Source organism: Lasiodiplodia theobromae (assembly GCF_012971845.1).
Source record: "Lasiodiplodia theobromae strain AM2As chromosome Unknown scaffold_36, whole genome shotgun sequence".
Lineage (NCBI taxonomy): Eukaryota > Fungi > Ascomycota > Dothideomycetes > Botryosphaeriales > Botryosphaeriaceae > Lasiodiplodia > Lasiodiplodia theobromae.
Genome location: NW_023336515.1, coordinates 387,117 through 407,204, shown reverse-complemented (window position 1 = coordinate 407,204; position 20,088 = coordinate 387,117). Strand labels below are relative to the sequence as shown.

The window sequence follows — 20,088 nt, the reverse complement described above, 5'->3', positions numbered from 1 at the left end:
CAGACCAGTTTATCTCTGGATCACCATCCCAGAGTCATTCCACGATCGACTCACGCATTCCGGTCCCCTTATTTCCCTGGAATGCCCCCGATTTCATGCCTCTGTCCACTCACAGATTCATACGACGGCTACTCTTAGTTCTGGCCGCAACAAAAGTGGACGCAGTAGCCTTGTCCGCGAGCGTCGCCTTTCCTGACCAACGAAGAGAGCATCAAACCACAAAGCTTGGCGCACGCAAACCCGTGGCACATGGCAGCGGCATTTTTCTCTCTCTCTCGGATGTCACTTCGGCTGATCAGTTCTTCAAGTAACGGGACCCGCTCGACAGCCCAACGCCGTGTTCGGCATCACCTACGAACGGTTCCCCAGTTGGCTCAACTTTCTCTGCAGTTGGCCGTTCCCCCCAGTCCCACTGGAGCGGTCACTCCAGACCCGCGGATTTGCCAAGGCGGATGGCCGCCGCTGTTGCCCCGCGCCAACCGCATCGACGGGACAGGGCGGCATTTTGGAAAAGCCTGGTAACCTATTACATGCGGGTCGCACTATGATAGCAGCAGCCCCACTCGGGGGCGCAAAATGGTAAATGAGGGGCGATGCGAACGGCGGAAAAACAAAAAGGAAAAGTCTCCAGCGGTAGACCGGGAAACACGGCAGCGGAGATATGGGTGTGATGAAGAGGGGCGGAATGGATGCAGGGTTGCAGGCAAATCCTTTTTCTCTCAAGGTCGCCTTGTCTTTCCGCTCAATCCGAGACTTGAGAGCTTCAACTGGTCATTGACTGATCAGAGCAGATGAGTGCGCAAAGAACCGAGCACCGCTGCCTTACATTCCAGAGATACGCCCATATGCAGAATCTCACAGTTTCGACTCAACCAGCAGAAGTCCCCTCTGATCAGCGCGAATCATGAAAGATCGGTGATGTGATTGGCCCAAAGTTCCATCAAATTGACTTCATGCCAACCACCCAATGTAGGGGGAAACCTTATCAAGTTGGCTTACGAATCGCAGCGCAGTCCATCGAGCCAATCAAGGTACAGGCTTAGCAATACGCATACATTCGCATGTGTTTTTCGCATCGCATGAGGACAGCGCTCTCCCATCCATTCCGCAAATTCCGACAACGCGAGCTTGGGCATAGGACAACGCTATGTCGTATGGATCAACATTGCCAGTAGAGAAACATCTCTTTGGACACAGTTGAGACATCCAAAGTTGTTACATGACAATGCGAGGATAATTCGTGCGGGCAGGAGGTTTAAATAAGTTCGTCTCCGGAGCTGAGTTTGCACCCATATGCAGCTCTCATGATGACGACATGGATGCTTGTGACCCCTGTCACCACTGCATGTTCAACAGGGTACAGGAATCTGGCCCGCACGCAAAGTACCACATGTTGAGCAGTACCTTGGTAGCCCGAAGATCCTGGCTTTACACCCTTGACTCTGATGGCAGAAGCTCTAAGAAGCGGGCAGCCCCTGGTGTGACGATATATCACAAGAACTGCCATTCTTTCTCAATCATTAGTGAGAACGTTGAAAGAGACCCTGGACCACGCTACTGCGCAACTCGGGCTGAATATCTCTCTTTGGCGGACGCTTTAAGATCGGTGCAAGACCACAATGGCTGCTGTTGTAGCTCCTCCCCTCAAGCAAGATGGCCATGCTGTCGAGCCTTTCTTTGCTGAAGAACGGGAGGGTTGGAAAGGCTACATCGAATGGGAAAACTACCCCGAGAAAAAGAAGCAAGCCGCCGAGGTTTTGGCCAGGAATAAGTTCCCTGAAGTACGTTAATTAAAGCTTCTATTTGACTATCCGAAGCGCTCCCTCCTCAGCGGATGCTAATTGAGAATGTGTACAGCCACCTGAGTTCCAGATGGGCCCCCTTCCCAAGACCAACCCAGTCCTCAAGGGCGAGCGCTTCAAAGCGTACCACGCCGCCATGGGCTCCACGCTGAAGGACGTGCCGGACATCAGCTGGCAATACGTGCTCCAAGAAAAATCCCCCGACATGATCCACCTCCTTCAATTCCCCTACAACGGCGAGCCGCCGCGCGACCGCCTCGTCGCCACCGCGCTCACGACCAACGCCGACTTCTTCGTCCGCAACCACGGCGGCGTGCCCGAGATCGACGCATCCGCGCACACGCTCGACATCGACGGCCTCGTCAACAAGCCGCAGCGCCTGACGCTCGCGGACCTGCAGAACGAAGCGCTCTTCCCGCGCGCATCGATGACGGTGACGCTGCAGTGCTCGGGCACGCGGCGCATCGAGCAGATCGCAGAGTACCCGGGCGACGGCGACGAGCTGATCAACGCGCCGTGGGGCGAGGGCGCCATCGGCACCGCGCGCTGGACCGGCGTGTCCCTCAAGAAGGTCATCAAGCACTGCGGCGGGCTGAAGGACAAGGCGCTCGACAACCACCTCGAGTTCTTCGGCGCCGACACCTACTTCAAGAAGGGCGAGGTGTATAATTACGGCGTCAGCGTCCCCTGGCGCAAGGTCAAGGCCGACGAGGTGCTGCTGGCCTGGGAGATGAACGGCAAGCCGCTGCCGCGCATGCACGGCTTCCCGCTTCGCGTTGTGGTGGCCGGGTATATCGGCGCGCGGAGTTGCAAGTGGTTGTACCGGATCCGGGCGATTGAGGGACCCAGTGAGGCCCCCGTGCAGAAGAAGGAGTATCTGTATTATGGCGCGCAGACGGGCAAGCAGAACGCCGTCTACAGCAACGGCTTCAGCATCCAGGACATGCCCGTCAGCTCCGCCATCATGGTGCCGCGCGATAAGGAGGTCATCGTGCATGACGGCCGCGTCGGGCTCAGGGGCTGGGCGTATTCCGGCGGCGGCCACTGGCCCATCAGGGTCGAGGTCAGCTTGGATGGCGGCAGCGTGTGGTGGCAGGTGCCCTGGGAGGGCTTGAGCGAGAAGTACTTCCATGCCTGGAGGGTTTGGAGCGTCGAACTGCCGCTTGAGGCCGAGGGCTGGCTGGAGTTGTGTGTCAGGTGCTGGGATAACGCTTTGAATACCCAGCCGACTTTCGTGAGGAGTGCATGGTAGGCTTCTTCCCGTCCCCCGTTGTCTGTGGCTGAGAACTAATCTGAAATGCGAACAGGAACTGGGATCTCCATGTGACATCTTCTTGCCACCGGATCAAGATCTACAGCATCAACAAATCCAGGCCGGATACTGCCAAGCGGCTGAAACTTCTTGAGAAGAGGGGCATTCCCGTTACTCCCATCACACGGCCGCTGGAGTTTGACCTGGAGAGTGAGGAAGAGTACCGGGCGAACATGAAAGCTCAGGGTGGGAGAGATCCCAAGGAGTGAGAGATGTGTCGTTGAGCGACTGTCTTACTACTTGCTGCTTGATTCGCTATTAATGTTCCTTCTTTTGAGCTCAGGATGGATCCTTTGCCGTTTCCTTTCATTTTCAGGTCATCTAAATTTTCAATGAGATAACGAAACACACACAAATGAAAAAGAAGTCCATCTCTTGAGCATCTGGTGCTTGTTTGATGTGCATCTTGAGCCTTCTTTAGGGGTATGCATGAAAGCTCTCGACTATAAGATAATGTTCATCCTGCCGTTACGTAGCATACATCACTTGACAGCCATGGGGTATATTAAATGGACCAGAAAAGTGAAGAGAACCGCTTTATGCAGTTGAAATATAAGACGCCCTGGACGAGTTTTTGTACCCTGTTCCGTTTCAACAGGTTATGAGCCCGGCGTAAGATGCTGCGCTGGTGTATCCGTTCCGACGAAGATTCTCATCGATTGGATCTTTCCTCCCAAAGCACTAAACCATCAAACCGAGATGGGCATTCCTCGGTGAAGTGCTGAGGGCCAATCACCGCGTAACACCCGGTGATTGCGTGTCAAACAAGGTTCAACGCCAACAGAATCTCACGAGTTCGATCTATACAGTTGTCACGAAAGTGAGAAGATCCCTAATTCATACCATGGAGGTGCGTTGAAATCAAAAGACGCTTAGGGAAATTCTTGCATCCTCTTTTGCTTCAACCCGATTTTTGCATTCAAATATGACACAAGGTCGCCCTGCCTTCGACCCTGCGTCGACCACAACACTTCACTCCTGTTATTCCGCACGGGAACCAATGCACACCACAACACAAAGCAACATCCTGAATTCTGATTTTGAATTGCCCATGCAGATCCTGGATGATGTTTAACAGTCGCGTACTCCGTTTACTGCATGCTATAGCCGAAGCTCCGTAGAACCTGGTTAATCTCTGCTTCACGCTCCGCCACTCCGCTCCGCCCAATTCCGCCCCAAATTCTCTCAGGCATACTTGGCTCGCCGTCAAGGAAGCGTGCCATTACTATCGAGTCAGGAGAACTGAATCAAGCTTGGTGAGCAATCTGGAGTTTTGGGTTGAAGAACAGGAGACATACCTTTCCCTAGTTGCATAGAGAGGAGGACCTTTGCTGGCATGACACGTACCCTCGGATACAGCTTGAAGTGACTCTTCCAGCAATCTGGATTCTGGTCAGACTAGAGTGTAAAAGGGATACAAGTGGTGAGACGTACCTTTCGTTGGATCGTTCGGCGTGAAGCTGCGTATCGGGCGAAGGCCGCTTCTCTGATATCTCACAGCCTGAACAGTTTGCACAGGCAGGCTTTTGGCACATGCTGCACGCTTGGTGCAATGCCCACATTTGCGGCCCATATCCACAACCACAGCAGTAGTACGCAGGTTCTCCTCGACTCTTGACATTGCCATCCTGGCGGCATGGAGTGCTGTACATGTGGACCATAATGTCGAGCTTGAAGCAAAAGTACGACTAATCGCCGATTTCTCAATGGAAGACTGGTAAGATGGAGTTGTATATTGAAAGAACAGTGATATTTATTTCAGTGAGTTCATCCACACTTAAGTACCTATCTCGTTTGCCAGTCTGCTGTACGTTCTATCTCGTGCACTCTCGAAAGCCTCAACACCTTTGCGAGCAATCTTGCGAGCACGTACGAGTTTGCCTGCTGCGCAATTTGCCCCCCCGAGTTGAAACCTATTGCGGTCGTCGCTGCATTACACAGGGCTTCGGATGGAACCGAATCGTGCGGAAACTATACGCATTTTACGGGCTGACGCGCAGTACTAACCACACGCGCATGCGCGTAGAGCCGTAAGGCTGAGAAACACGGATACGAAAGGTACAATAGTTGACCGGTATACCATCCACTGGCCGTGCGCGGTTGGTTAAATCTGGCTTATTTTTTACTATTCCCAGCGCCGATTGGACCTTCACATGGAAAGCCTACTTCGCACCGGCGCACTATCTATGATTCATTTCAGACACTTTGTGTAACACGGATTTTCTTTTTCAACGCACGACCACCTCCAGGCTGTGCGCAGATGCGTCGTTACAGCTTGGCAGACGTGCGCAACCACCTCTTTACTTCGTCCAGCTCGCGCATTGTCGCCGTCTTCGTCACGATCAGGCTTGTTCTGCCTCCGAATCCCATTATCCGCAGACCTTCCTTGCATGACGAACAGACCATCTGGTGTGGCAAGGCTGAGCCGAGGCCTTCAGTCCCGCTTACTTGGGGTTCTAGCCATCTCAGATTCTAGAACTGCTTCGGCCTTGTGGAAGCTGGGAGGGGCGAATTGAGGCTCAATCAGATGAGGCTGCGATGGGATGACGGTTCGCATGTATGTTATAAGCCAGCGAAAGTCGGACAGTGTCCTGGTGATGAAGCCTGTCAATGCGAAGCCAATTGGGGGCATATTTACGTTGACGGCGCCGTCTCCCACATCATTGGAACAATTACGTTGTCACTTCTCGAAAGAGACTGCATCGAATTGGAAAGAAACATCATCAAGGGGTTCAGTTCTCCCCACGGAGTAGAGCTGTGTTTTCCGCAAGTCAAAGCAGTAGATGGAGTTGGGTATTGAAAGGCGGTAAGGGAAAGCAATTTAAGTCAATATTGAACATAGTCATCAAACGATGGCTGAGAACTGGGGCTTCGTCGTTCTGTGGGTTGACACTCTGAGATTTGGCAGTTCAGGCTGCATCACCAAATAGACGTTGACACAAAACTCATCAAGACGTAACCAATGGTATTATTAAACCCAAGTGGAGGCTGTTGTCTAAATATATTTGTCCGTCCAAACTCGCTATGGAGAAAGTGGCTGAATCTGAATGGCGAGCAAAAGGAGGGGAGCACCAGATGGAATTGAAGCCGTTGTCCGAAAGAATTCGTCGAGACCAATGCAACAAGTCATGTTCGGACTATTGTTTCAAGTGCTTGCAGATGGGCCCAGAGTCAGTCAACGATCAGAAGTCATCATAGATCAGTAGGTAAGTATAGTTCAGCATCTCGACGACTGGCACCAGTACACATACGCTATCCACTTTCGAAATATGAGTTGAAAAACCGCGCAACATATTCAAGAGGCATCAGTCAACGAAAATCGAAGAAAGTGTGTTTATTGGGGGTCATTAAATGTTAATTCTACAATCCCACTCTCCGGTACGTGCAATGGCTGAGGGTTCTCGGCATCTAATCCTCCCAAGCACCGTTTTCTGTCACTCCATCCTCGCTTAGAATAAAGCATGCCTCTGATGACAGGCATGAAGGCCTTTCAGGCGTCATTGCGACCTGAAAACCCACTCCAGAAGTCGGAACAAACGCAGTTCCATGTCGGTCTTGAAATCCAGAAATCGTCCCGCTCGAAGTCGGCAATTGGAAGGGGCCCACAGATGTGGGTGTCGGCTCCCTGCAGCTTGGCTTCGTCCGCGGGCTCGTTCGTACAGTGTCGTGATATGTTCGTAGCATGGTGCTTTCATCGTCTCCCTCTTTTGTGCGCTGGGGATCGGAACCTTTGCAACCATTCCAAAAAACGAACGTGTGGTGATTTTCCGTGGGCATCCATAATGGGACAGTCTTCCCCTTCCCAAACTCCGCAACCCCTCTTGGTTTGCATCGCATTCACTCCAAGCGCTCGTGAATTGTAAAAAAGGCGCAGTCGAGATCACGCCATCAGGCTGTCTTTCCTCTCATGCTTGCCACCAGCAGCAGGCAAGCCAGCGGGCAGGGAGGGAGTCTGCTCCTTCTTCTCGAGCCAATGCGACCTTCGGCTCTTCTTCTTCTCTTGCTGCGGCACGAGCATGATGAACAGAAGGATGTGGAGAGAGAGCACAACAGCGGATTTCACCACCAACGACTGGACCGAAGACAAGGGGCTGACGATGTCGATGTCGCCGGCGAGGGAGAAGGCAGGGAGGTTGAGGGTGGCCATTGTTCAGGCTAATACACAAGAAGGCGCGTGCACCGTATAGTGAGATCGGCTGCAGCTACAAGAGAGTACGAGTGAAGTGGGCCGTGACGACGCGCGACTAATGCGAGGCGATGAACAACAAAAAGTTGAGGATGAAGAAGCTTTTCAATCCTTCCGCTTAAGAGGAGATATGCGGTGAGACGGTACCTTATACGTAAAAAGATCAATGGTTCGACTTTCCTTGATTTCCCGCGCAATCCAAGACAATCAGCGGTCGAGAGCCACACTGTTGGCGAATAAGAGGCGTGACTAACGGCACGCTCATCTCACAAAAATGCCCGCAAGCAGCAGCTCCCTTCGTTTAGCGCGTGAACCAAGAAAAAAAATTCAGAGCACAAGAAAATAATCTCCGACCCATCAGAAAGTGAGACAGGCAAGACACATGGACCTTACGTCAAAAATGTGCGCGCGCGCGCGTGTTCGCGATAAGTTTCCTCAACAGCAGCCAGCTTATCACCGCTGACCATCACCCATCAACCATCGTCATCGTCAATCAAAGGCGGGGTCAGACGAACGGAAAGGTGCAGCAACCCCGTGATTTTTACGTGAGTGATAAGAAGAACGTGGATAAGGCGCAAGCCCAATTGCCAATCTTTTATCAAGCGAAGCGGACAGGGACCACCCCTTGGCTGCATTGCATTGCATGATGCGCGGTGGAGCTCCCATTAACCCGCCGACATCGGCGAGCTTTTTCCCTCGCGTGCGGGGGATCAATGCCCCGTTTCTGTCTCAAACGCACACGCTCGTCGGCTACCAGTAGTAGCCGCCGGGCGGGTGGATTTAAGCGGGCGGCAAAGTCCGAATTAGACGACGGGTAGGGCAGGCGTGCGCGTGGGCAAACACCATGTGGAGAGGCAGATCTGGGGTTTGTATAGACGTCTTGCAGTTCTGAAGGGGATCAGATATACCCGGAGGAGCCGGGTCGCTTGATTAGATAATGCTTCTTACTCGGCTTGAGAGCCCGCTCGCTTCTGATCTTATCCAACCGATCATGCAGACACCGGGAGGAGCGTACTCTTTCCGAATGATAGAACAGACAAAAACCCTCCAGCAACCACCGGCAAAGCCGACCTTTTGAAAGGTCCTTTTGTTTCCTGACTCTTTCTCGGTGATACCCCAAAGCCTATCGGAGATAATGGTCAGTCCGGAGTTTTGATTTTGTGCAGCGGAACCAGCATTTTCCTGTCATCCAGTAAGCTCAACACCATCTCGGGTCCCCCCTTGTCGTCCATAACGAAAAACCCTCGACGCAACCCCTCTCTCTCCACACACCATGGCCGCGGATCCGCCGCCCACGACCACGGAACCCTCGCCGCCATCATCCTGGCCCACCCCGCACGACCCCAAACCAACCGTCCTGCTCATCCACTCGCACACGCGCAAACCCGCCGAGCCGGTCCTGCCCGCCGCAACCTGGTCGCGCCTGCACCAACTCTTCACCATCCGCACGCTGCCCCCTACCGTCACCAGCATCCCGGCCTTCGTCGACTATCTCCAGGCCTGGCCCCACAACAACGCCAAGGGCGAGGGCGACATCCGCGCCATCCTCCGCACAGGCTGGCTCAAGGCCGGGCCGCACGCCGACCTCCGCTTCTTCGACACGGGCGTCGTCCCGCACCTGCCGCGCAGCCTCGAGTTCGTCACCTGCTCGGGCCATGGCCACGACGCGGCCGACGTCGCGGCGCTGGCGGCGCGGGGGATCGCCTATGCCAATACCCCCGACACGTGCACCGAGGCCGTCGCCAACGCCGGCCTGCACCTCGTGCTGAGCACCTATCGTTATTTCAGCTTCGCCGAGCGGTGTGCCCGTGGTGGGGTTCCAACTGGCGGCGGCGGAAGCGGCAGCAGCGGCAGCAGCGGAAGCGGAAGCGGTAGTACTGCTTCAAACCAAGGAGGAGCAGGCCACGGCGAGCTTTCTTGGCCCGACTCTAGGCAGCTCGGTCCAAAGGCCGAGGATCCGTGCGGCCAGGTTCTGGGCGTCGTGGGCATGGGCGATATTGGAACGCGGATCGCCGTGAAGTGCGCGGCCGCGCTGGGTATGCGCGTTGCGTACTATAACCGCAGGCGAAACGCGGCAGCTGAGGACAAGTTGGCCGCTTTGGGGTGCGAAGCGGTGTACCACGACTCGCTGGAGAGCCTGTTGCAGGAGGCAGATTGCCTGTGTCTAGCGTGTCCGTTGACCAAAGAGACGAGAGGAATGCTGGGAAAGGAGACTCTACGGCTGGTCAAGGCCAGCGGGGTGCGGATTGTGAACATTGCGCGGGGAGGCCTGATTGACGAGGATGCATTGATTGAGGCCATGGATGATGGACGGGTCTTGGGCGTGGGTTTGGACGTGCATGCTAACGAGCCAGGCGTCAATCCGAAGCTGAGGGACAACTGGATGACAACGCTTTTGCCGCACATTGGAGTTTGCTCCAATTCCACATGGCGAGAATTCGACCGTGTGACGTTCGAAAACCTGGAGAACTGGTTCTACGGGGATCGGTCCAAGGTGCCCGTTGTGAACTTTTGAAAGACTAAATTCTAGGGTCGAATCCTTCCAGATGTTCGACACGGGCCAGACGGCCAATTAAGACGTGTTCAAGGTGAAATTATCTCGTATTTCGGGTATCCAACTGTAAATTTTCATGTTCCTCGTCGCGCGTCATTTTCCTATTCCTCCTTTTGTTCCAATTTCAAAGTCCATTGAACCCTGTTTGCAGTTCACCAGCTTCCCAGGCAAAGGCCCACGGTACCGAATTCTCTCCCGTCATCCCTAGAGTTCCCGGGCTCCATTGATGGTCCGGTTGAGTCAAGAAATCTTGGATATACGGATCATCCAATGGGGCGGTTCCTGCCTCACTGCCGGCCGCGCCTGGAGAAGGCGCACCTCCGTTTGTGGCCTGTAGGCTTTTGATGAACTGGTTGACAGAGGCTGTCACATGATTCCGCTCGCCGGTTGCCAGGTTCACGTCCAGAGTTGGGGGAGTGTGTTGTTGCAGGTTGGTTTGAGAAGGGGCCGGTGAAGTTTTGTGGAGGAGCTCAGGAGACACATGCGGCTCCATCTTGAGCCCAGCATCAAACGACGGCCGATGCTCGTGAGGTGTAGCGCCGGGAAAGCCACTGAGCTCATGTGGCGCATCGCCTCCGTTGCCAGACATGTCGTCCAAGTCTTTCTGCAGTAGCGCGAGGCGCTCGCAGTATTCACTTGCAGGAAGATTGCCGTCATCGGCCATGGACTGTAGGAGACTCCATGCAAGATCGATAGAGTCCTTGTCGAATTCAGACGGGTTGAGAATATTAGCCATCAGCAGAACAATGGTGCTGCTGAAGATGTAGTGGGCATCAAAGTACCCAAACGTTGCAATGGCACCATCGATCCAGAGCTGAGCGAGGAGTTTGTTGCTGCTGCGAGCTGCATGGATACATGCTTCACTCAGGGCGGTAGTCATCGGGGAGAGAGGGCGGTTCGTGTTTGGAGAGGCAGCAGAACCAGCAGGACGAACATGGTACTTGAAAACGTAGAGAAGAATCGGACGGGTTGTAAGGATAATGCACTGTAGGATGTTAGTCTTGTCTTGTGGTAACAATTTACTCGTCACATACCTGATTAAAGTGTAGACGTAAAGAAGCGATGGAACGAGTTTTGTAAGGAGGAGATACTGTGGGATCGAGCCTCAAGCTGGCAGGTAGTGTTGCATCCCACTCCTTGAGGCTGTTCAGAATCTTGTGCACGTTGCGAACGAAGTTGATCTCTTGCTGGGCGCCTGGTATGCTGTAGATCAGGTTGAGAATGTTCCCAGTGATCCGTGCTAGCTTCACGTTGGCGATTAATTGTTCGGCGTCTAGAAATTCATCCCGTTCCGCCGGAGTAAGGCCGTCCGTAGATGGAAGCGGCGCATCGATGTCCTCGTCGCGGATCATGACTGGGTGACCCAACTTAGAGCTGCACATGCGGTCAAACGTGTACACGGTCCACCACACTCGCCGGCGGTTTTCAATTTCGACAGCACTGATGCTCTTGTCGTAAGTGATGTTGCGGTGAAGGCCGAGCGTAAGACTGAGACGTAGAGCAAGACCGGCGTAGGTATACGCCGTGTTCTTGCGATTCAGGGCGTGCGAGTAGAAAGACTAGAAGCTGTTAGTCGCATGGCTGTTTATTCCTTGCCATTTGCCAACCCACCATGATCAACAGAGTTTCAATGTAGTCCACGTCTGCCTCCTCATGCAAGTCCTGGAAGAGGGACATGGCTTGCAGGAAGAACGCCGTTCCAGGTACCGTTCTCCTATTGCCAGCCACGGCCGTCTTCTTGGAGTAGAGCTCACCCAAGGCGAAGACCACAAACAACCTGCAAAGGAAGACAGGGTCGTCGTGGGTCTGCGCGGTGTACGTCTCATCCATGCGCCTCAGGAAGCTCTTCCTCTGGATGAGGTGGTAGTCGCTCCCTATGAATCGCAGCACGACCTGCACCAACATGCGGGCATACGTCTTGTTCGGCAGCTGGAACTCGGTGTTTGCTATGCGCAGCAGGCCGCGATGCTTGTAGCACACCATGCGGCGCGGCTGGGGCACCATGTCATTGCCCTTGACGTAGAAGCGCAGGCGGGTGCCAAAAGCGGTGCAGGCGGCGCCACCAATGTACAAGGGCTTGCCAGAGGCGCGGTCGAAGGGAGCGGGGCGCTGCTGCTGGACATGCTCTTCGAGGAGAGGGTTGGCTACGTCAACATTGGCAACATCGACGTCGCTGTCGTCGGCGTCGGCATCTTGCTTGGACGACTCGTCCTGCGACGGCGGGGTCGGCGAGGTGCGTTTGAGGGCGGCATTTTCGGCCTCGAGCTTCTTCAGGTAGCTGGGCAAGTCAGCATAATTGGGGAGGGGAGCGGGGGCTGGCAGCGGAAGACGCACCTCTCAGAAATGACAACCTTCCGATCTCGGACCGGGTAGACGCATTGGCTCGAATTGTTGGATTTCCTGCAGCTGCGGCAGGGAGTCTCGCCGGAGCACTTGATCTTGTGAGAGTGGCACCGGTGACAGCTGCACGGGTCCGTCAGTCAGCGGTGTCGTGGGGAATCGAAGGTTTTGCGGTGGGTACGCACGCGACATAGCTCCTCCGCAACTTTTTGGTAGGAGGCTCCGGGGCCGAGTGGTCGTCCGGGCTGCTGGCTGAAACCATCTTGACGTCGGAGCGCTTCTTGCCGCTGCTGCTCGCGAGTAGGTTCTCCTGCTTGTCCATGGCGAGGAAAGAGGTGGGAGTCAGTCACAGGGCGCGGCGCGATTGAAGGGCGGGCTCTGGGAGTTTTGACATGCGGCAGCGCCGACTCCTCCACAACTAGCTGATAGGGCAGCGATAGCCCGGTTGCTTGGTTGCGCCATGCTCGAGCCCGAAATTGATACGGCGTGGGCGGGCAGGGCGCGGGGAGCTCCAGCAGCAGGGACGGTCAGCGCGCATCACTAAGCGGTTAGCGTAAGGCACGATGCGGAGCATAGCGAAACGAGGCGCGGGCTTCGCAGCCGGTTGAAGTAACGGTTGCAGTGCCGGCCGGGATCGCCCCCGCGGCGAGTCAACAGGTCGCGCGTCGCAGGCGCGAGGTTGGTAATCGGCAATCCGTCCGCCGAACTCGCTGATTCTCGCCGCTCGCCATTGGCTGACGCGGCCAGGGTCCGCGACCTGGAGAGCCCGCGGCCGGCCGGCGTCAGGCTATCGGCCTCCACATCTGGCCCGCCCGGCGCGCATGAGATTGCTTCTTTGGGGCACTGCTTGTTCTTGTTTGACTCTGGCCTGACCAATTCCACCCCCAGCCCTGCTACTTCGCTCTACAGGCTGTACACAAAATACACGTCCATGTCGCCCTTCTCCGGCTGCGCCTGCAGCGGCACGCCCGCCTCCTCCGCCTTGCGCAGCCGCTCCGCCCGCCGCCGGTTTGCCCGCGCCATGCCCACCATCAGCGCGCCCACCATGCAGAGCGCAACCACTGCAAGTCCAAGCGCGATCGACAAGCCTTTGATGTAGCGTGGCGCCGATTCCGTCGTAAAGATTTGCCCGACGGCAACGCCCGCCGTGTTTCCCAGCGTCAGCGCCCCGCCCACCATCGTCGCCCGCTTGAAGTGCTGCGCCGCGTTGTCCTGCAGCCACATCATGCTGAGGCCTGTCGTCGGATAGATGCCCATGACGGCCACTGCGGTTCCTCTTTGTCAGCGCAACCCACGCGCAGGTTGGTCAACTTACCGAAACAGGCAAAATAGCGCACCCCGACAGAGTCCACTGAAATGAGGATTGCGTATCCGATGACCAGGAACACCAGCGGCCCCGCGATCCAGTAGCCCCGCTGCCGCTGCCTGTCCGACATGTACGCCGTGAACAGGAACGTGCTCAGGCCCCAGAAGTAGATGGGCACCGTCATCAGATTCGCCATCACCGAGCTGTATCCCAGCCCGTTGATGATCTTGGGCAAGAACGTCGTGAAGCCGTAAAGCGACACGTCCACCGAGAACTGGAAGATCCAGCTACACGCCGCGTCAGCCAAGCATCGCCAAGCCTCGATTCAATAACTTACAACGCATGCCATTTCGGGTCCACCAGCGCGCTCACGACTGCAGACCAGGTGAACTTCTCGTCAATGCCCCAGTGCGGATCGAGTTCGTATCGCATCTTCATCATGTCCTTCTCTTCCTCCGTCAGGAACCACGCCTTGCGCGGCTCATGCGGGAAGAGGTACCAGAAGAAGGGGACGCAGACGAGAGTAAGGCCGCCCTCGAAGATGAACAGCGCCCTCCACGAGGTGAAGTAGGTGCTCGTCTTGATCTGGGTAAGGGCGTAGGCAAGGATGCCGCCAAAAGCGGAGGCGAATGCACTGAAGGCGAAGATAACGGACGATCTGGGGTTGTCAGCGTGGTGCGGCTTGTGGGGCAGGGCTCCACTCACCTCTTCCCGCGCTCGCTCTTCTTGTACACCATGCCGAGATAAACGTTGATACAGGGTATAAGACCGGCTTCGAAGAGACCAATCAAGAGGCGGCAGGTGTACAGCCCTTGCCAGTTTTGAACGAATCCAGTGGCAAGACATACCAGTCCCCAGGCAGCGGCGCAGAAAGTGATGAGATACTTCGGGCCAATGATCTTGAGCAACACGGCGACAGGCAGTTCGAATGGAACGTATGTCGCGTAGAGGAGTGTGACAGCGTTACCGTACTGGTTCCCGACGAGGCCGAGCTCGTCGGGCATTCCAGCGACTTGAGCATTCCCTATATTCGACCTACAGAGCCATAAGAGGATGGCCCTTGCGGAAGAAAGTCCAAATTAGCACTCTGTGGCGTACCTGTCGAGATTCGCGAGCAGATACAGAATACCCAACATGCCAACTGCAAAAAACTGTGCGGCAGGTCAGCGCAAGCAGCACACTTGAATTGCGATGGCTGACTCACATCAAATTTTCTCATCATTTTGGCCTCCTTGACGGGGTCAAGAGAGGCGGAGCTCGAGCCATGGCTGAGCTCACGGTCTTCGGCACCCATGGAGGTTGAGATTTGCAGTTCATCTTTTTTCGCAGGCATTGTTGGGCTCTGGTCAGCTGGTGTCCGCCACGTATGTTTGCAGAGAGGGTGTTTCACAGAAAACGAGAACAAATGCGAACCACGCGTCCAGAAAGTATATCAAGGAGAACCGGGCATGGAGTGACGCGTCGGCGATAAAGCGGAACGAGATAGGCAAGGCAAAAGGAGACGTTCAGAAAAGAGCCATGATAGGGAGCTGAAGCAAAGTGGACAGAGCGTATCTGTGGCGGGCGATACGCAGAAGCAACGCTTGAACGGCACGAACAGGTACGATAATGCGCAGCTAGCACCCTTGGCTAAGTCGGGCCTTTTCCCGCCTGGCCTGGCCCCAGCGTCCCGGGCTTCCGCACAGACGAGAGGCAGGAACGCGTCTGCCATCACCCACATCGTAAATCCTGGGGTAGCGAGAGAAACGGTCTCTATCTCAACGTCGAGAATCTGGGGAACAGTGGGTTGCAGCAGACGACGCCTTAAGCCCACCTCCCCCTCGGCTTCTCGGGATTCTGCCGATGGGACCGATACACTTCCCACGTGACACCGGAAACACATGCATCCAACCGGCTATCCACCACTGCAAGCATCCAACGCTGGGTGTTTTCGCAACGGAATTGTTGTTCGTAATCCGTTCTATGCGCTTGTCCACCATGCGTATCTATCTAGTCGCCTCTCGAGCACCTAGCTCTTAGCTACGCAATGAGGGGAAGGGAGGGGCTTCTGCCGATGATGGATCCGTGATAGTAGTAGCTCCGCCTGCCGCCCATATATCCGCCCGTCTCTCCCTCCATTTCCCCCCATTCACTTAGAATCTTATCATTCTTCCAATCATGCCTTCAGTCGCACATGAGGGAGTTCGGATAGCCATTGACAGAGGCGGTACCTTCTGCGACTTGTTAGTACTCCACCTTCAAGTCATCCTAGGCGCATACTAACAACAACAGCTGGGCTCGCATTCCGGGTCGCAAAGATGATGTAGTCCTCAAGCTTCTGTCCGTCTGCCCCGACGAGTATCCCGATGCGCCGACAGAAGGCATCCGACAGATCTTAGAGTTGGCAACAGGAAAGCCTGTACCTAGGGGTGAGCCCATAGACCTTACTCCCGTCGAGTCCATCCGTATGGGAACGACAGTTGCCACCAAGTAAGTCACTTACGGGCCTTATCACGAGCTCTTCCCCGTCCAAACCAGATAACAGACGGAACAACCACGTCGCTTAGCCGAACGCCGCTAACTAAAGCTTATCAGCGCATTGCTAGAGCGGAAGGGCGAACGCGTCGCTTTGCTCATCACCAAAGGATTTCGGGACCTCCTCATCATTGGTAACCAAGCTCGGCCGCATTTGTTCGACCTGTCGGTCCAAAAGCTTGATCGCCTCTATGAGACTGTTGTCGAGGTGGACGAGCGTGTGACGGTCGAGGGCTTCTCTGAGGATCCCGAGCCTGAACCCATTGATGTTGCGGCAGACCCTGATCTCGTCCACGGACTTACCGGCGAGCCCTTGAGAGTACTGAAGAAACCCGACTATGAAGAGGTCAGGGGAAGCCTCCAGTCCTTGTGGGATCAGGGCTACCGAAGTCTAGCTGTTGCGCTCATGCACTCATTCACCTTCCCAGAGCACGAGCTTGAAATTGGAAAGATTGCACGTGAGATGGGGTTCAAGGTCGCTCTCTCCTCCCAACTTCAGCCGATGATCAAACTCGTGCCAAGAGCGCAGTCCGCAACAGCAGATGCTTACCTGTCTCCCATCATTTCCCTATACTTGGATAGCTTTCGGAAGGGCTTCAAAGGCGGACTTGAGGGAGCAGATGCCAACAAGCTGCTTTTGTCCCAGTCAGATGGTGGTCTGACTCCCTTTACTGATTTCACAGGTTTAAGAGCCATTCTGTCCGGACCCGCCGGCGGTGTAGTCGGTTATGCGAGAACATGTTATGATCCAGTCGAGGGTACACCTGTGCTTGGCTTTGACATGGGCGGTACAAGCACAGATGTTTCTCGATATGGCGGTTCGCTGGAACATGTGTTCGAGTCGACGACTGCAGAGGTCACGATTCAGAGTCCGCAGCTGGATATCAATACTGTAGCAGCAGGTTAGTAGGACTCCATCCTACCTGACCTTGGCAAGGCTAACCGCACTAGGTGGCGGCTCAATGCTCTTCTGGCAAAACGGGCTCTTTAAGGTTGGCCCTCAGTCCGCAGGGGCACACCCCGGCCCGGCCTGTTACGGGAACGGCGGTCCCCTAACAATCACCGACGCCAACTGTTTCCTCGGGCGTATCCTTCCTGACTACTTCCCTCGTCCTCTCGATCTCGAGAAAGTCAAGAAGGATTTTCTCAAGCTCACCGACATCGTGAACGAGGAGAAGCATGGAGACGACAGGCTCACCCCTGAACAAGTTGCCATGGGTTTCATACAGGTCGCCAATGCTACCATGACCAGGCCAATCCGCACACTTAGCGAAGGTCGTGGCTTTGAGACTTCCTCCCACAACCTTGCCTGCTTTGGTGGAGCTGGAGGCCAGCACGCCACTGCCATTGCCCGTGATCTTGGCATCAAGAGAGTCTTGATCCATCAACTCTCTAGTATCCTCTCGGCCTATGGCATGGCCCTAGCCGACGTTGTGGTTGAGAAGCAGGAGCCGGAAGCCGTTGCGTATACGGCCGAAGCCACTCCACGCATCAATACCCGCTTCGACTTCTTGTCCTCGCAAGCCGAGGAATCACTAAAGAGCCAGGGGTTCCTTCCCCACCGCATCGAGCACGAGCTCTTCCTCAACATGCGCTACAAGGGCGCTGATACTGCCCTCATGATCTCCAAGCCCGAAGACGGTGACTTTGGCAAGGCATTCGTAGCCAGACACCATCGCGAGTTCGGCTTCACCCAGCCCCGCGATATCCTTGTTGATGATATCCGCGTGCGCAGTGTTGGCCGCGCAATGGACATGCATCTATCTTCTCCATTCGCACAGCTTGAGAGTTTGACGAAAGCGCCATACGTTGACCGGGCGCAGGCCAAGAGCGTTCGCAAGATTTATTTCGAGAAGGAGGGTTGGGTTGATTCCCAAGTTTACCACATCGCGGAACTTCCAAAGGGTTGCAAAGTCAAGGGACCAGCCGTGGCAATTGATGCCACGCAAACCATTATCCTGGACCCTGCGAGTGAGGCAACTGTCCTGGATGAGCACCTCGTCATCGAGCTGTTGGATACGGAGAAGGTTAAGGTCGGGACGGACGAGGTTGATCCCATTCAGCTCAGTGTGTTCGGCCACCGCTTCATGAGTGTTGCGGAACAGGTATGTGTTTCCCGATCCATCCGGTTATTTTATACTAAACCCAGGCCAGATGGGTCAAACTCTTCAGAAGACTTCCATATCCACCAATATCAAGGAGCGACTCGACTACAGCTGTGCTGTATTCTCAGCCACGGGCGGGCTGGTGGCCAACGCTCCCCATATCCCTGGACATCTCGGCTCGATGAGTACTGCCATCAGTTACCAGGCCAATCTGTACAAGAAGGGAGAATTGAAGCCTGGAGACGTCATTCTTTCCAATCACCCCTGCGCTGGCGGAACCCATTTACCTGACTTGACCGTTATCACGCCTGTTTTCGATGACGAAGAGAATCCACAAGAGATCCTCTTCTTCGTTGCCAATCGCGGACATCATGCAGACATTGGAGGTATCGCTGCCGGTTCGATGCCTCCCAACTCGACCGAGCTTTGGCAGGAAGGTGCTGCTATCGAGTCTTTCAAGATGGTGAAGGAGGGTGTCTTCGATGAAGAGGGGCTTATTTACCACCTCTACGAAGTTCCCGGCAGCTATCCTGGCTGCTCTGGTACACGCACACTTCGTGACAACATTGCCGATCTGAAAGCCTCCATCGCAGCAAACAATCGCGGCATCCACCTCATCAGCTCTCTCGTTAAGGAGTACAGCTGGCCAGTCGTTCAGTTCTACATGGAAGCAATCCAGAAGAACGCCGAAGAATCCGTACGCGAGCTTCTCAAAGGCTTCAGCAAAAGGTTCCGTGGCCACCCGCTTTCCGCTGTTGACTACATGGACGACGGCACGCCGCTCGCTCTCAAAATCACCATCAACCCTACCGACGGCTCGGCCAAGTTCGACTTCACGGGCACGGGACCCGAAGCCTTCAACAACCTCAACACGCCTCCAGCCATCATGTACAGCGGCATCATCTACTGCCTGCGGTGCATGATCAGCTCAGACATCCCGCTGAATCAAGGCTGCCTGACGCCGATCGAGGTGTACTGCCCGCCCAACACGCTGTTGAGCCCGTCCCTCAAGGCTGCGACGGTGGGCTCCAACGTCGAGACGAGCCAGCGCATAGTCGACCTCATCTTCAAGGCCTTCCGCGCCGCCGCCGCCAGCCAGGGCACCTGCAACAACCTCACCTTCGGCTACGGCGGCCGCGACGAACGCGGCAACGTCACCAAGGGCTTCGGCTACTACGAGACCATCGCCGGTGGCTCCGGCGCCGGTGCCGACTGGGAGGGCCAGAGCGGCGTGCATACGCACATCACGAACACTCGGTGAGTAAAACGACATTCTTTCCCCTTCCCTACCCCTGCCTTTCGAGAAAAAAAAGATGTCTAACCGTCCCTCTCTCAGCATGACCGACCCCGAGACGTTCGAAAAGCGCTACCCGGTCCTCCTCCGCGAGTTCAGCATCCGCCTCGGCAGCGGCGGGCGCGGCCGCAAGCGCGGCGGCGACGGCTGCGTGCGCGACATCGAGCTGCGCCGGCCCATGCAGGTGTCGATCCTGTCGGAGCGCCGCGTCAACGCGCCGTACGGCATGGCCGGCGGCCGCGAGGGCCAGCGCGGCCTCAACCTGTGGATCCGCAGAGATCCCAGCGACGGCACGACCCGCACCATCAGCCTCGGCGGCCGCGCGACCACGCTGATGGGCACGGGAGACCGCATCGTCGTCATGACGCCTGGTGGTGGCGGCTACGGGAAGGATCCGGAGGAGCTAGAGGAGGAGTTCGAGGTTGATGGCGAGTTCCGCATGCATGAGAAGTTTTTGCGTAATCCGCATTTGTTTAGGGCGCAGGGGAGCGTGGCGGCGAGGGAGGCTATGGGGACGCAGAATTAGAGGGTGTACATGTGTGTGTGGTTGTGATTGAGGACGACCGTCTCGGATACCCAATAACGATAATGATTTTTTTTTGGTTTGTCATCTTTAAAACAGACGTTATTGAATTCCGGCAGAGCAGTGCGCTTGTGATACAACATCTTGGAAAC

The 20,088-nt window shown here is 55.5% G+C and overlaps 6 protein-coding genes across 6 annotated transcripts; 3 read left to right on the top strand and 3 right to left on the bottom strand.

The window, feature by feature from the left end:
• Positions 1 to 1,619: 1,619 nt before the first annotated feature.
• Positions 1,620 to 3,323, top strand: LTHEOB_10207 (Sulfite oxidase; the record flags this gene model as incomplete). Its single annotated transcript, XM_035506827.1, has 3 exons — positions 1,620 to 1,781; positions 1,858 to 3,050; positions 3,110 to 3,323. 3 exons carry the CDS (start codon positions 1,620 to 1,622, stop codon positions 3,321 to 3,323), a joined length of 1,569 nt encoding a protein of 522 aa, XP_035368245.1.
• Positions 3,324 to 6,994: 3,671 nt separating this feature from the next.
• Positions 6,995 to 7,261, bottom strand: LTHEOB_10206 (uncharacterized protein; the record flags this gene model as incomplete). The annotated part of the gene is made up of 1 exon (XM_035506826.1): positions 6,995 to 7,261. The coding sequence occupies one exon, from the start codon at positions 7,259 to 7,261 to the stop codon at positions 6,995 to 6,997; it is 267 nt and encodes an 88-aa protein (XP_035368244.1).
• Positions 7,262 to 8,573: 1,312 nt separating this feature from the next.
• On the top strand, positions 8,574 to 9,815 carry LTHEOB_10205 (Glyoxylate reductase; the record flags this gene model as incomplete). The annotated part of the gene is made up of 1 exon (XM_035506825.1): positions 8,574 to 9,815. One exon carries the CDS (start codon positions 8,574 to 8,576, stop codon positions 9,813 to 9,815), a length of 1,242 nt encoding a protein of 413 aa, XP_035368243.1.
• Positions 9,816 to 9,978: 163 nt separating this feature from the next.
• Positions 9,979 to 12,516, bottom strand: LTHEOB_10204 (C6 transcription factor; the record flags this gene model as incomplete). The annotated part of the gene is made up of 6 exons (XM_035506824.1): positions 9,979 to 10,058; positions 10,173 to 10,839; positions 10,889 to 11,413; positions 11,466 to 12,132; positions 12,189 to 12,317; positions 12,380 to 12,516. 6 exons carry the CDS (start codon positions 12,514 to 12,516, stop codon positions 9,979 to 9,981), a joined length of 2,205 nt encoding a protein of 734 aa, XP_035368242.1.
• Positions 12,517 to 13,097: 581 nt separating this feature from the next.
• Positions 13,098 to 14,833, bottom strand: LTHEOB_10203 (MFS transporter; the record flags this gene model as incomplete). Its single annotated transcript, XM_035506823.1, has 6 exons — positions 13,098 to 13,459; positions 13,510 to 13,787; positions 13,838 to 14,158; positions 14,206 to 14,535; positions 14,599 to 14,651; positions 14,705 to 14,833. The coding sequence occupies 6 exons, from the start codon at positions 14,831 to 14,833 to the stop codon at positions 13,098 to 13,100; spliced, it is 1,473 nt and encodes a 490-aa protein (XP_035368241.1).
• An 824-nt stretch (positions 14,834 to 15,657) lies between these two features.
• On the top strand, positions 15,658 to 19,939 carry LTHEOB_10202 (Hydantoinase oxoprolinase protein; the record flags this gene model as incomplete). The annotated part of the gene is made up of 6 exons (XM_035506822.1): positions 15,658 to 15,722; positions 15,772 to 15,969; positions 16,075 to 16,916; positions 16,966 to 18,119; positions 18,169 to 19,376; positions 19,456 to 19,939. 6 exons carry the CDS (start codon positions 15,658 to 15,660, stop codon positions 19,937 to 19,939), a joined length of 3,951 nt encoding a protein of 1,316 aa, XP_035368240.1.
• Positions 19,940 to 20,088: the final 149 nt, after the last annotated feature.